We start from the raw sequence: 14235 nt of genomic DNA, 5'->3' as shown, positions 1-14235 counted from the left end.
GCAAAAGCGAGGTGCCAAGCAACTCCGTGAGACCCTGTTTCTAAATAAAATACAAAAAAGGGCTGGGGATGTGCCTCAGTGGTTGAGTGTCCCTGAGTTCAATCCTCAGGACCAAAACAAACACACAAACCATAAATACTCCTCTAGTTGCTGGGGACACACTAGTGAGCAAAGTCCCTGTTCTCCTGGCACTTATATATAAATGCCATATATTTATCTCTGGCACACCAGGCTCCAACTCCCAGCAGCTGAGAAATATCACATTTAAACAGAATCCATCAGAACTGTGAGCTTAAATAAACTTTCTTTATGAAGCTACCCAGCCTTAGGTACTTTGTAACAGTAATGAAAAATAGACTAGGACGCATCTCAGCCTCAAGGTCTCATACCATGAGTCATTTCTTCCCCCTTAGAATTTTGTGACATCATTCCTGTCTCATCCCTGACCCTCTTCACCTACCATTTGCATTTACTGCAACCAATTCCTGATCACCCTCCCTGATGGTGGAATGGCTCCCCGCCTCCACCTCTCAGGTGTTGCTGCCAGTCTTCCTTGAGCACTCATTTCACTCTGGCCCTCATTCCTTGCTCTACCAGACAGTGTCTCCCCACAGTGCCTAGGATATTGTTCCAGAATTAGACATCTATCAGTTTTATACTGGGAACTTCCATTTCTACCTTTTCAAATTAAAACTCTAAGGTGCACCCAGTTGTCCACATTTACAGTTAGTGATCAGTCAGGAATCAGACATGGGTGGACCAACTATTTTGAAATTTATTCCATCCCAAGGATTGCAGAGGAGTTGGAGAGAGGATGACTTTGCAGTGGTAACAAGTAAACATTAGTTTGGAACTTTATTCAGGAGGGTGGGGGCAGATTTACAGGGTTCATGCAAGTGTCATATTAATATTAAGATGCTTAAATAGTGCTTGACACATAATTAGAACTGTTAACTGTTTTCAAAAAATTAAATAGGTCAAATTTCTTCAGTATTGAGCATCTTGGGAGGAAAGGCGAACAGGAAACTAAAGCCTATGGTTAATGACAATCACATGGAACACGTGGGGCTGGTTTTCAGTGGATGTGGAACAAGCTCAGACATGAGAATTTTGTTTTATTATTAAAGGCCTGTTTTTGTTCTTTGCTGATATCTTCTTTCTCTCTCTTTCCCAATGTATTAAGACCTGACTTCTGGTTGTAGGGGAAAGTTTATTCAACTTAGAGCTGTGTTATGATTAGGGAAGCCAAAGAAAGGAGCAGGGCAGGAACACCTCCCACCACTTAGCCACTGAGGAGAATGAACATGCCGCCTGGCAGCAGACAAGGCTTCCACTTGGGGACAAGGATCCCAGGTCTGCAGAAATCTGTGACAGACTGGGAAAATATTCTGACTTGTGAGAATAGTTTAAGCAGGAGATCGAAGGTCTGGAAAGAAGAGTTCTATAAATGATACTATTTACTAACTCAAGTCCCCCAGTTACCCAAGGAACTGGCCGAACAGGATTCAGTGACTGGAAAGGGTTCACGTTAGCGGAACTGGAGATCCCAGCTCTCTAGAGGATGCAGCATCACATCTAGCCCTACCTTTCTTCAAACATCAGCCAGATTATGAATTCTTTATCTGTTGGAATCAACACTCAAACCTCATAGGTCTGCTGTTAGACTCTCAGAGCTTACAAATATCACACAGCAGGAATCCTCTGCTGCACGTGGTCCATCTCCTCACTGTATGGCAAACTGTGTTGTACATATGGTTCTTGCTCCTTTGTCGTTTTGTTCACTCATCAGAATCCCTTCCTCCTCAGAATCAGTTCCACCCCCGACTCCAATGGGCCTTTGACTGCTATCCATACTGATCCCTGCAAACTTCTGTTTGGATGGCATTAAAGTCAGAAACCTTTTCCTTTTCAATAGAAAGGTGGGTTTCAAGTCAAGCAGTCTGGTGGCCAGTGGTCTGAGAAGCTATCCACCAATTTCTCTGAGCCCATCTCCACATCTGAAAAATAGTTGGAAGGCTGGTATGAGATTAAATGAGACTATGTGTGAAGTTCCTGCTTATACCAAGGTTTCAAAAAATGGGGCCCTTCCTTTTCCTATCTCTGTAACATGCTAACAGCTCTGGGTGAAGTAGGCTCTTCCTGTAGAGCCTGGGAAGAGTTTGGACCACCATGTGCCAAGGTGAAGCAGGTTAACCTATAGATTCATGGAGTGCCTCAATAAGAGGCTAAAAATTGAAGGTGAGAACTGTTTACCTTGTATTCCCACTGTGCATGGTGCCTTGGGCCCAGAGTGTGCCAAGTTAAAGTCTGTTGCAACAAGAAATGAGACTCCTCTAATGCTACTAAACTGCATGGGATGTAATGGCTGTTCCACACAAGACTTCACCTGTAGATACACGGGCTACTTCACCCCCATGCCCTACCCCAGGGTCTCCAGCCAAATGTTCCTCAGGCCTCCAAGGCTCTGCCCTTCTAGCCAACATCAGACAGAGGCTCCCAGGGATGGAAGGAGGGGCGCTCCTAACAGTGAGAGAACTCCAGGGTGAGGTTTTGAGGATGAAATGGGTGCCTTACCCACTGAAGGAGAGGACTGGTCAAAAACAGGAGGGAAAAGTAAGGGCCTGAAAGATAATGAACCGCATCGGTCCAGCCCCAATGCACAGCCTTACTTTTATGGTGAGCTGTATTCACCCAACATCCAGGAAGATGGCACTGCTGTTTGTCAGGACTTGTGGGTCTCTCATCCTACCACACAGAGAATGTGGCTTTAGCAGAGAATGCTAAAGCCTGTGATAACTCATGAAGAAGCAGGAACTGAAGCAGCTTGGCTATTTATTAGTCAGTAGAAAAGTAACTGTACAGATATGCGGTGCAAGAATGGAGATGTGGCAGACAGGGTCCCGGTATCTGAGGATGCACCCTGTGCCAGAGACCTCCAGTCTAGAGCCTGAAGTTGGTAACCACATGTGTGCATATGTGAATGTGAGCTACGTTTGCTAAGTGTGCTGCCCCCGTGGGGGGCACTGGGATTCTTGCCCAGCAGCTGGGCCTGAAGACAAGAGGCCAAGGAAACTAGGGCCTAGAAACGGCCCAGCACAGTGGCTAACAGAGCCATGCGGATGTACATGCCATTCTCAGCTTGGCGGAAGTAGGCTGCTCGGGGGTCTGAGTCCACCTCCATGCTGCAAGAGAAGGAGAAGAATTACTGTGCAGCTCACAGAAGGCCTGCTCAGGACTAGAGCCCCTCCCACAGCCAACCCCAGGCAGTTTCCAGTTTTGATTCCACATCACCTTATCTCATTGACGCGGGGCATTGGGTGCATCACCACCATCTTCTTCTTGGCCCGAGTCATGATGTGGGGAGTGAGGATGAACTGGCCAAAGCACTGCAAGGCAGACGGGGTCCCTATTAGCACTTCAGGGCAGTGATGGCTATAGAGGACACAATTTGGGCTCCTCCAGTGTCCCTTCCATACCTACATGCAGCTACATCAACTAAGGGACCTGAGGCTTAATGGCCCTGCACCCAGCCCTCCCAAGCTCCAGCCCTGTTTCTTCCTCAAGCCCGGCACTCACAGCTTCATACTCCTGGGTAGAGCCAAATCGCTCCTTCTGGATCCGAGTCATGTAGAGCACGTCAGTGTCAGGCAGTGCCTCTTCGATGCTCTCAAACTCTTCCTGGAGGGGAAGGCAGAGCCATGGGGAATGCAGAGCTGGGTTCTGACTACTCAACCCAGGTCCCTAAGCTTGCTGGACTGTGAGAGTCTCACCTGCTTGGTGCCACGGGAGGCCACAAAAGCCCACACATTGGATGGCATACGCAGGCTGGGAGGTGCCACGTAGCGCAGGCTGACACGGTATTGAGTGAGCAGGCAGGCCAGGGAATGCACTGTGCGTCCATGTTTCAGGTCACCCACCATGGTGATCTAGAAGAGGAACACCATCACCAGAGGGACCCAGATTGAGGACCACTGCCACCACTTCAAAGCCTATCTCCAGGGTACAGTATAGCCTGGACTAGAGAAACCACTGCTTTTCTCTCCAGAACCTCCCCCTGGCAGGGCTCCAATCCCTGTCACTGTCCTCACCGTCATGCCATTGACCGTCCCTAGCTCTTCCCGGATGGTGAAGATGTCCAGCAGGGCCTGGGTGGGATGCTCTCCAACCCCATCTCCAGCGTTGATCACTGGCCTCCGGCAATGCTTGGCTGCCAGCTGTAAGAATGGAAAGAGGAAGGAGAATCCTGCCTTCTGCAACTCAGAGGCCCCTCCCCAATCCAGCCCTCTCTTCCTGGGTCCCCTCACCGATATGGCCCAAATAAGACATGAAACAGAGGCAGAAGGGACCCCACGTCCTTGGGTTCAGCCTAATCAACCCATCTCAGCTGGCCTCACCTCCACTGCTCCAGGCTGGGGGTGCCGAAGCACGACGACATCAGCATAACAACTCATAGTCTGCACGGAGTCAACCAGGGATTCGCCCTTCTGGACGGAGGATGTGGCTTCTGAGAAGCTAAGCATAGAACCCCCGAGTCGGGCCATGGCCGCTGCAAAAGAGCTGCTGGTCCGCGTGCTCACTTCATAGAACATGGAGGCCATGACCTTTCCCTGGGGAGAGGATGAGGAAGGCATGTGTGCACACTCATCTTGAGGAACAGGACAGAGCTCACCTCTCCAGTTTATAACAAAGAGAATTGAGGGGATCCTTCTTTACACAAACCTCCCCTGTGACCTATCACAGTCTTGGCATTTCTGCCGCTAGTGTGACTCTGAGCTAAACATTCTGCCTCCAAAACGCATCACTGAGTGTGAATAACTCAGCAGAGGAGGAAAGGCCACAGCTTTCTCCCATGACCACTTGGCACAGATCAGATGACCCCAAGTGTGGTCTGATGCTCTAGTGCTCAGGTCCCCATGTCAACTAACTACCTGCTGAGATCAGGTCTAGAGCAGCAGGCTCTCCCAGAACAGAGGGCCGAGCTGATGACAGTGCAGGGACTGGAGGCACACAAAAGAACCTGATGGCAGGGACAGGAAGATCCCCTCTGACCACTGCATATCCCATCCCCAATGGGGGCTAATGGCAGATAATGGCGGGGACCCTCAGCCCACAACCCTGATCCCAACCTTGAGGATGTCGAGGCTCCGCTCTTTCTGTACCATCATACGCAGTGTGTGCGCCACATTGAACAGATGCGACATCTAAGAAAAACCCCAAGTCAGAGGGAAAGGCGCTGAGCAGCCCCTGGAGGTCCTGGCCCCAAATTTCCAAATCCTCAAAGCTCTGGGTGTCCCTGCCCTCCCTCCCCCAGGCACCTGATCCTTGGTGAACTGCTTGACAGACAGGATATGTTGGCCCACTAATGAGTGCAGCAGGGGTGAGGTCTGGGGGTGCAGCAGGCCAGGGGTCCCCAGGTTCTGGGGTGACGCCTGTCTAGGTACTGGTGGTGGAGGGTAGCAGGTGCCATCAGGGGTTCCCATCAGCTCTGCAGTGAGGGATGGGGCAGAAGAAGCTGGTCAGAGGGTTCCCCCTACCCAGGCCAGAGTGGAGTGTCCCCAAGATAAGTGCGTGCCAAGAGTGGAGTCTTACCTGGCTCAGCTGCTTTCCGAGAGGGCTTTTCCTTTGGCTCCTCAGCTGTAAAGAGGGCAACAGGACAGATGCCAATTTTCAGCTGTGGTCTAGAGAGCACCAATTTTCCCAGGAACTTTGCCTCACAGCACCTGTGTTAAACCACCTCACACGACAGTAGCTACAGCAGGTTAGGGGAGGGTGAGAGGGTGCAGCAGCTCTGGGGTTCTGTTGTATGGGAATAGTGGTGCCCTCCCAGGGCCTTCCCCCTTGGCACAGGGATCTTAGGCAGAGGACGGCCAGGCTCACACCAATCAGCAACCAGGATTTACCCCATACTCTGCTGCCCTGTGGGATCCCAGCTCCCGGGCGCAGGAACACAGCTGCCCATAACAAAAAAAAGGGCTGTGAGAAGCAACTGTGGGAGGTTTACCTCACGGTGTGGTGATTTACTTAGGCAAATGAGGAACTAGGACAAAGGGATGGAGAAAAGGACAGGCAAATGCTGGGAGGAGGGGCCTGAACCAGTTCCTGGGCAACTGAGTCCTGATCTTGGACACAGAATGCAGGAGAAGCCCGTCCCTACACACCTTAGTCAAGAGTGGCCTTTCTCCTGTGCCACAGGAAACCCTCTCTTACCTGGCAGACCAGGGTCGGAGGCCCGGTGGATTCGAGGTGGCAGATGGAAGCGACCATCAGGAAGCCCTGGGATGCCTCGGCGTGGTCTTTCAGGTGTCTGGAGTGGTGACATGGGCTCAGTGTTTTGAAAGGTAATGAATCTAACCACAGTTCACAGTCCCACAGGAAGAGCTGTTCCTTGTGTGTGTGCATTTTTCTCCATGCCATCTCCCCTTGGCCCCATCCTTCTGGTGTTTTGTCAACAGGTGACAAACTGGCTTCTTAGAGGTGTGTGTTAACCCCACAGCAGGGTTCTAGACAGAACCCTGGCTGGATGAGCAGTGGGTTTGTGACACTCACAGGCAGCCTCCTAACAGTCAACTTTGTGTTGCAGGAGGCATTTTAGTGGTCAAGTGTACAGCCCTTGACTACCAATGAAAATGTTCAAACTGTTGGTCCTACCCTTGGGCACCCCACAAGCCCTAGCCCAGGAGCAGTGTGATACCGTGGTTATCTCACTGGTGGCAGGGGCAGAGGGTGGGGGCTGAGGGACAGCCCCCTGAGGCCACTTCCGTACATCCTGTCCATAGCCTGGGGGCACCAGCACCTGCAGACAGAAGGCAGGGGCGGGGCATGAGAAAGGAACAGAGAGCACCATGACTGGGCTTCTAAAGGTGGACATCAGCAAGCAGCTGATGCAGGGGCAGTGGAACTGTGCAGATGTGCTGCACAGGGAAGAAAATGAAAACCACAGAGGTCATTACTGAGATCAGGTAGGGGCCATACACGCACCTGCCCATCAATATAAGCAACCTCCCCTCGCAAGACCACACGGCGGATGGTGCCCTTCACTTTCTGCCCTTCAAAGGGTGTCCAGCGGGCCTTGGAGAAGGGCATGTGGCTGGGAATTGTCCACTCATGCTCCAGATCCACCTGCCCAGAGGGTGTGGTTACAAGAAGGAGAGGTCATACCAGAGAACAGACCAAGGGCTAGAGTCCTCCACTCGCTTGGGGCCCTCACCCGCACACCTCCACATAGGTATCCTCCTGTTGGGGCAGGTGGAAGATCCGCCGAGGATTGTGATGCAATCGCTGCAGCAGGTCATCTAGACTGAGGCGGCCCTCGCTCACAGCTGTCAGCAGCAATGGCAGCATGGTCTCTAGCCCAGGGAAGCCAGGTGGAGGCTGGGGCCCACACTTCTCCTCCAACGTGTGGGGGGCTGGAGAAAGAAAGAGGTTACCTTCTGAGGAGGCAGGGAGTCACCTCAATACCTGGGGATTCACACCCCAGGGCTGTACTTCCAGTAGTCTTGTATTACCAACCTCAATGCTTTTTTTTTTTTTTCCCCCCTGGGAATTGGAGCCCAGGGAAGCGGGAACACTGTCCTCCCACACCTGTGCCCATGTATTCTCTCATTTACAATAGACTCACACTCATTCTCTCGGTCAAGTATTTGTCAAGCACCTATCACGGACCAGGCAGTAAATTAGAGGCTGGGGACCTACACAGATCAAGATCCTGTTTTTATGGAATTCAGAGTCTAGCCCCCTTACATTTTCTTGCTAGGGCTGCCCCATAGCTTGACCTGGGACACAAGTCCTGCTGGGCAAAGGAGGAGTAGGCTGGGTCTTCTCACCGTGATCTGAAGCAAAGCAGTCAATGACAGCCATGTTCTCCCACAGGGCCTCCACGTCCTGGCGACAGCCAAGCTCAGGCCGGACTTCTCCCTTCCCAGGCCCCAGACGTTCTAAGTCATCACGGCTCAGGAACAGGTGGTGGGGTGCTACCTCACAGGTCACTGGCAGTCCTTGTGCCTTTGCGGCTTTAATCAGCAGGATCTAGAGAGAGAGGAGATCCGGAGGAGGTCCCCCATGTTTGTCCTTCGAAGTTCTCATGGCCGGCAACTCTCCTCAGAGTATTATGGGCCAACTGTGCCCAGGGTGCTAGATCAAGGCCCTCCTCCCATCCTTTCCTGCCCCACAAGGACTACCCTGACCTTTAGAGTTACTGGGAAAAAAAACAGGGAACCAGGACCTCAGGTGCACTCTCACCTCCTCCTTCCGTGCCACGTGACATATGTGCACTGGGCGCTGGGTCAGCTGAGCCACCATGAGGATGGCAGCGACACTCTGCCGCTCTGCATGAGCCACAATGGGAAGGTGGGATGGCCAGGTCTCGAAGTGCTGAGGGCAGAAAGAACTGATGAGGGAGAGTGCAGAGCCTTTGATTCTTTGCTCAGAGCCCAGCACTTTTGGGGTCCTCAAGCCAAGGGATACCATTTGGTGGTCTTCTGCCACACGTGTACTCCCTACCTCCATCCACTGCGCCACACTGTCCAGCTGCAGCTCAGAGAAGGTCTCATTGAGGTAGAGCTTCAGCCCTGCTGCAGACCCTGCCACAGTACTCAGGGTCCCTGCATTTTCAGATGAGGCTCCGAGGAAAAGGGCAAAATCACAGCGGGCACCAGCTTCTGCCAGCTGCAGGGGATTCACATGAGAAGACAGCTGCTGATACCCATGCCCACAGGCCAGCCTAGCATCACACCTGGCCCCACAGGGAAAGAAGAGGGCAAAGGGCTCAAGGAAGCAGGGGTGTAGTGGCTCACCTTCTGGGCCAGGGCCAGAGCAGGGGCATCAACAATGGGGGGCCGGGTATTAGGCATGGCACACACCATGGTGACACCACCAGCCAGGGCAGCAGCTGTGCCAGAGGCAAAATCCTCCTTGTGTGTCCCACCTGGTTCCCGCAGGTGCACATGAACATCAATAAGTCCTGGGAAAACACGGGGACAGCAATATTAGAGGGAGATTCAGAAATAGGAAGGACATAAATGAGTTGGCATAGTGGGAAAATTAAAAGCAAATGATACAAGTTCCTCAGTCCAGGGCATCCTGGATTAAGGAAGGAAGGGCTCAGAGTGAGACAGATTCTGAGGCCTTCACTGTCTATACAGTCCAGGGCAGAGTGGACCCATAGCCACCTTTAGACCCCAAGGGGCTCTGTGCCAGCTACAAGTGTCCCAAGAGATGTACTTACCAGGTAATCGCACAAGCTTCTGGGAGGTCATACAATCAACGTGCACTTTTAAAGGTGGGGCTGGCCCAATCTGGCCTAGGGCCTGCAAGTGGGGAGCATGGTTAACATTGATTTAATGGAAGGGGGACCCAAGGGTAGTGGGTAGGGACCAGGCTTTCCTAAAACCAAGGCTCCTCCCTCTGTAGCCACAAAGCATTCTCAGAGCAATGCTGTTTCACACTGACCTTTTCCAATACTGAGGATGTGCTCACTATTCCCTCCCTACATCATGCAAAGGAGAAGCAGGTTCCCTCCCAGCACCCCATTTCAGCTACCTCTACAAAGAGTTTGGTGCATTTGATGTCGATGATGAGGGGCACAGAGAAGTCAGCAGCCAGGCGCCGGGTACGGTAGCCCTTGGTAACGAAAGAAGAGAGACGCCGGCCCCCAGCCCCACGCATGGACAGATTAATCACTAGTTCAAAATGATTCTCAGCCAGCTGCTCCAGGATGCTCCGCTGTGGTGGGCACTCACCATCCACAGCCTCTTCAAAGTGCCAGTCCACAGCTGTCACCTGCAGGCCCAGAGTTAAGGTCAGGGCCAACCTGAACATGGCAGGGGTCAGGAAGGCCAGCCTAAAACTAGGGGAGCTGACCTAGGAGTTCATAATGAGGAAATTAAGGACCCCCAGTGGGGACCAGGGCTACCGCTATTTGCTATTTGCAAGGTATCTTTCTTGACAGGAAAGGTATGTGGAATGAGACAGGTTACCAAGGACCATAAACAATATGAGCTCGTGGGCACATACACAGGCAAGCCTTGGAAAGAAAATATGCCAGAATATTAACAGTGCAAAAAACTACAAAGGACTTTTTTCTTTTTGTTTTCCTGTATACCCTACTTGTTATACATGAAACACGTTAATAACATGTCATGATCACAGAAGCAGAGGAAGAGAGAGAGGCAAGCCTGGGGCCACAGGAGGGAAGTATGGGGTGGTGGCAGGAGTTGTACCTTGACACCATGCTCTGTGTAGAAGTCAGCTGTACCCAGGCTGGCATAGAGGCTGTAGCCTAGGCTCTCAAGCAGACGCACAGTTGGGAGCAGCTCACTTTTGTTCTGAAATCAAGCAGAGGCATGAAGTGGGAATGTCTCTCTGTCTTCCATTTCCAACTCCTGGGATGACCCTCTGTAATTCTGGTACCTTATAGCTGCCGATGGTCAGCAGAATATTCTTCTTGGGGATCTTAAAGCCAGTGCTTAGCATAGCCTTGAGGTAGGCCTCACAACGGCTCTCCCCGAAGCCAGCCACCTCCCCAGTACTGGTCATCTCCACGCCCAACACCACGTCAGCACCAGCCAAGCGGGAGAAGGAGAACTGAGGTACCTGAGAGAGCAGGATGAAAGAGAGAGGGCTGGGTTGTCTCTTGGAGAGGGACAAACATAGTCCTTGCTCCTTATCGTACCTGCAGTGATGCTGGCCTTCCCTGATGCTATGCTCCACACGCCCTAAAGCTTCTCTAACTGTTCCTGCTCCATCTGTTCAATGATCATGGGATATTTTCCCAAAAAACTCTGAAAGTCAAAAATCCTCACAATCCTTGAGACTCAGTTCAAATGCCACCCCTTCTTCTAAGCCTTCCCAGGTCAGCCCTCTTGGAAGTTGCTTCTTCTGTATCTAACCATTTTGCACATTTGGTTTATACCTTGATAATGTGAGTTTATCTGACTGTCCCATGATAAAGCTATTTTTGGACCCAACTTCCTTTACCTCCCATTCCTGGAGAGTAAGCTCCAAAGGGACAAAAACCATCTATGACCCCACAATCTGGCAATGCCTAAGTAGGCGGCAGTTCATCTGCTGATTGAGCTCTCTGCTCAAGGGTTTCAATCCTCCTTACCTTTACTCCCACGACTCCAGAGCCAGTCATGAGCCCTACAGGTTCCACCTTTTCCCCCATGATGACCCGTGTGGCCAAGGCCACTAGGTCAACACCTAGTGTCTTGGAGACGAAGGGGAAGGATCGTGAGACTCGCACGTTGCATTCAATAACTTTTAGCTGGTCATCCTGGGGCAGAGAAACACTGGTCAGGCCTGCATAGGCTGGGCATTCTGATGCTACTGTATGAACTTTGACTCTTCCCCTCTTCTTTCTGTGAGTAATGAACCTGAATAACTATCACTAACCCTGATAACACTGAGCTCTTCTCTGCAGTTCTCCTGTCTACTTGGGTGAGGACAGACGCACCACAGGACGGTACAGAACACAGAGGAGCTGCAGAGCCCTTTAATCCCTTCCTTTTGCCTTATTACCTTGGCAATGAGCTGAAGATTAAAGGGTCCTGTGACTTGCAGCTCCTGGCCTACTGCATGCACAATGGCTTTGATCCGCTCCAGAGTTTTGGTGGTGATGTCTTGTGGTGGGGTAACCAGTGTGGCATCTCCTGAATGCACACCTGCATTCTCCACATGCTCAGAGATGGCAATGGCTTCCACCACACCATCACAGGCCACAGCATCCACGTCAATCTCCTAGTGGGGGACATAGGCAGTGTGATGTAGGGCAAGAGCCATCCTAGGACTTGCCCTTTCCCTAGGATGCTCCCTCCACTCTTTTTTCCCCCCCAGTATCAGGGATTGAACCTAGGGACCCCTGAGCCACATCCCCATCCCTTTATTATATTTATTTTGAGACAGGGCCTTGCTAAATTGCTTAGGGCTTCACTAAGTTGCCGAGGCTGGCTTTGAACTTACAATCCTCCTGTCTTAGCTTCCCAAGCTACTGGGATTTCAGGTGTGCTCCTGTGCCCGGCGATGCTCCCTTTCTTTAACAGGACCAAGATGTGACCCATCCTTCCCAACCCTGTTTCTATGACTCTGCAGGACCAGAGGGAAGTCTCCTTAGGGCCCTGAGCCTGCCCCCAGATTTCTTTGCAGCTTCTCACCTTGGCTTCCTGGATGAACTTAGAGATGACTACAGGGTGTTCCTTAGAGACAGCTGCTGCGCTGCTCAGGAAGCGCTCCAGGTCCCCATCAGTGTAGGCTACATTCATAGCAGCACCACTCAGAACATAGGAGGGGCGCACCACACAGGGGTACCCCACGGTCTGGCAGAACTGGCGAGCAGACTAAGAGGGACAGGGAGTTTAGCAGGGTTGGTCACATTCACCTACAAACACCATCCAGCCTATAGGCCCCTTTACCCCGGCCTACCTCTAGGTCACTGAGCTCCCTCCACTGAGGCTGGCTGATACCAATAGTGTCTAGGAGCCGGGAGAACTTAAATCGGTTCTCTGCTGAGTCGATGGCTTCAGGGGAGGTGCCTAGCACCCGGCACTGCTGCCGATGCAAAGCCATGGCCATGTTGTTGGGCAGCTGCCCACCCATGGACAGTATCACACCTTCTGGGTTCTCTAGCTCATAGATGTCCATCACCACCTATAGACAGTGGCCACAAAGAGGGTCAGGAAGCCGAGCCTTCTTGCTCACAGCTCCCTTCACTCCCAATAAGTGCCACAGAATACTGGGTCAGTCAGTCATTCTTTCTTGACCCTGGCCACCCAGGTATAGGGCAGCCCTCATTCCCCTTACCTCGAAAGAAATCTCATCAAAGTAGAGTCGGTCGCACATGTCATAGTCGGTGCTGACTGTCTCTGGATTGTAGTTCACCATGATGGTCTTATACCCCATCTGCCACAGGGTGGGGAATGCACTTAGCAATTAGGAGGCAGGAAGAGCATGGAGAAACTAAGCCAAAGCCCCCACTGGAGAGTGCCAGCCAGCTCAGCTTCCTGTGAAACAGTTGTACAGCACAGCTGCATTGGGGGGAAGCAGGCAAAGAGTTGGGGGAGGGACTCAAGTACTGGATGGACTAAGCAAGGCCCCAACCCAAAGCTCTCTGACAGAAGAAAGGTATAGCAAATAATAGGAAGAGTCAGGATTAGGTGAGGGATGACAGGCAACCACCCAAACTGAGCAGACAGCAGAGAAACTATTAAGCAACACAAAATCTCAGACCTTTCGGAGCTGCTGGATGCAACCTACAGCACACCAGTCAAACTCAACGCTGGAGCCGATACGGTAGACGCCAGAGCCCAGGACCAGGACATGAGGTGTTCGAAAGGTGAGGTCATGGGTTTTACCCCAGTATGTCAGGTACAGGTAATTTGTTTGAGCTGGCCATTCGGCTGCAACTGTGTCAATCTGTTTCACTGCTGGGCAGATCCCTAGTTCTTGACGCAGCTTGCGAACAGCCAACTCTGTGCTGAAGGAGAAGGGTGGGTAACTCAGTCCCTGGGAGTAGGATACAGACTGACAGAGAGGTAAGTTCCTAGGGCAGGGATCAAAGAGGAAAATATCCCAGGGAAAAAGGCCAGAGCCTCCAAAGCTCCCCAAGGGCCCTTCCTGATACAAAGGCTCTGCCCACACTTCTCAGCCCAAGCCCCTCACCACAATCTCTGACCTCAGGACGGCAAGGGCAATCTGTTTGTCGGAGAAGCCAAGGCACTTGGCCTGGTGTAGCAGGTCTGGAGGCAAAGGCTGTCCACGGTGTTGTTCCAACAGCTGGGCATGGGTGACAATCCTCTTCATTCGGTGCAGAAACCAGCGGTCAATGCGTGTGAGCTCATACAGGCGCTCCACTGAGTAACCAGCCCATAGAGCAGCAGCCACCACAAAGATCCGCTTATCTGTTGGTGTCTCCAATTCCTGATGGGGAGAATACAGATAGATATGGAACTGTGCAGAAGCAGGAGAGATCAGAATGCTAACCAAAAATATTCCCAATCAATCAGACGTGGTGGTGCATACCAGTTTCTCAGGAGGGTAAGGGGGAGAATCATTTGAGCCCCAAAGTTTGAGACCAGACTAGGTAATACAGCGAGACCTTATCTCAATCAATTAATCAAAAACAAACTCCCAACCTACTCATGTCAGCACCTCTGAAAGCCTGAGTGCTTGAGTTGGTGTTAGGAAAAAGAAGCTGAACACCATGGCATAGGCTCGGAATCTGCAAAATCCTGGATACAAATC

The 14235-nt window shown here is 51.7% G+C and overlaps 1 protein-coding gene across 2 annotated transcripts in view; it reads right to left on the bottom strand.

Moving 5' to 3' along the window:
- Positions 1-2815: 2815 nt before the first annotated feature.
- Cad (carbamoyl-phosphate synthetase 2, aspartate transcarbamylase, and dihydroorotase) overlaps positions 2816-14235 on the bottom strand; it is a 22878-nt gene continuing 11458 nt past the window's right edge. Inside the window, exons 17-45 of one of the 2 annotated variants that reach the window (XM_046441461.2) lie at positions 13667-13911; positions 13222-13468; positions 12796-12894; positions 12418-12642; positions 12150-12332; positions 11518-11736; positions 11105-11272; positions 10408-10590; positions 10218-10322; positions 9538-9777; positions 9224-9305; positions 8793-8959; positions 8500-8664; positions 8239-8370; positions 7824-8025; positions 7216-7406; positions 6979-7119; positions 6692-6793; positions 6208-6304; positions 5901-5951; positions 5590-5634; positions 5316-5485; positions 5127-5201; positions 4395-4607; positions 4089-4214; positions 3771-3926; positions 3577-3678; positions 3292-3386; positions 2816-3182 (exon numbers count right to left, since the gene is read on the bottom strand). In XM_046441461.2, the coding sequence (XP_046297417.1) occupies positions 3080-3182; positions 3292-3386; positions 3577-3678; positions 3771-3926; positions 4089-4214; positions 4395-4607; positions 5127-5201; positions 5316-5485; positions 5590-5634; positions 5901-5951; positions 6208-6304; positions 6692-6793; positions 6979-7119; positions 7216-7406; positions 7824-8025; positions 8239-8370; positions 8500-8664; positions 8793-8959; positions 9224-9305; positions 9538-9777; positions 10218-10322; positions 10408-10590; positions 11105-11272; positions 11518-11736; positions 12150-12332; positions 12418-12642; positions 12796-12894; positions 13222-13468; positions 13667-13911 (4329 nt within the window). In that variant the 3' untranslated portion in view covers positions 2816-3079. The remainder of the gene's footprint in view (positions 3183-3291; positions 3387-3576; positions 3679-3770; positions 3927-4088; positions 4215-4394; positions 4608-5126; positions 5202-5315; positions 5486-5589; positions 5635-5900; positions 5952-6207; positions 6305-6691; positions 6794-6978; positions 7120-7215; positions 7407-7823; positions 8026-8238; positions 8371-8499; positions 8665-8792; positions 8960-9223; positions 9306-9537; positions 9778-10217; positions 10323-10407; positions 10591-11104; positions 11273-11517; positions 11737-12149; positions 12333-12417; positions 12643-12795; positions 12895-13221; positions 13469-13666; positions 13912-14235) is intronic. The other variant, XM_046441463.2, reaches the window with a different exon arrangement.

The sequence above is a fragment of the Marmota monax genome, unplaced genomic scaffold, assembly GCF_021218885.2.
Source record: "Marmota monax isolate L192 unplaced genomic scaffold, Marmota_monax_Labrador192_F-V1.1 WCK01_AAM20220418_F8-fsc00010, whole genome shotgun sequence".
In the NCBI taxonomy this organism is placed as follows: domain Eukaryota; kingdom Metazoa; phylum Chordata; class Mammalia; order Rodentia; family Sciuridae; genus Marmota; species Marmota monax.
The sequence above is the reverse complement of the archived record's forward strand: the minus strand, read 5'-3'. Positions and strand labels throughout refer to the sequence as shown.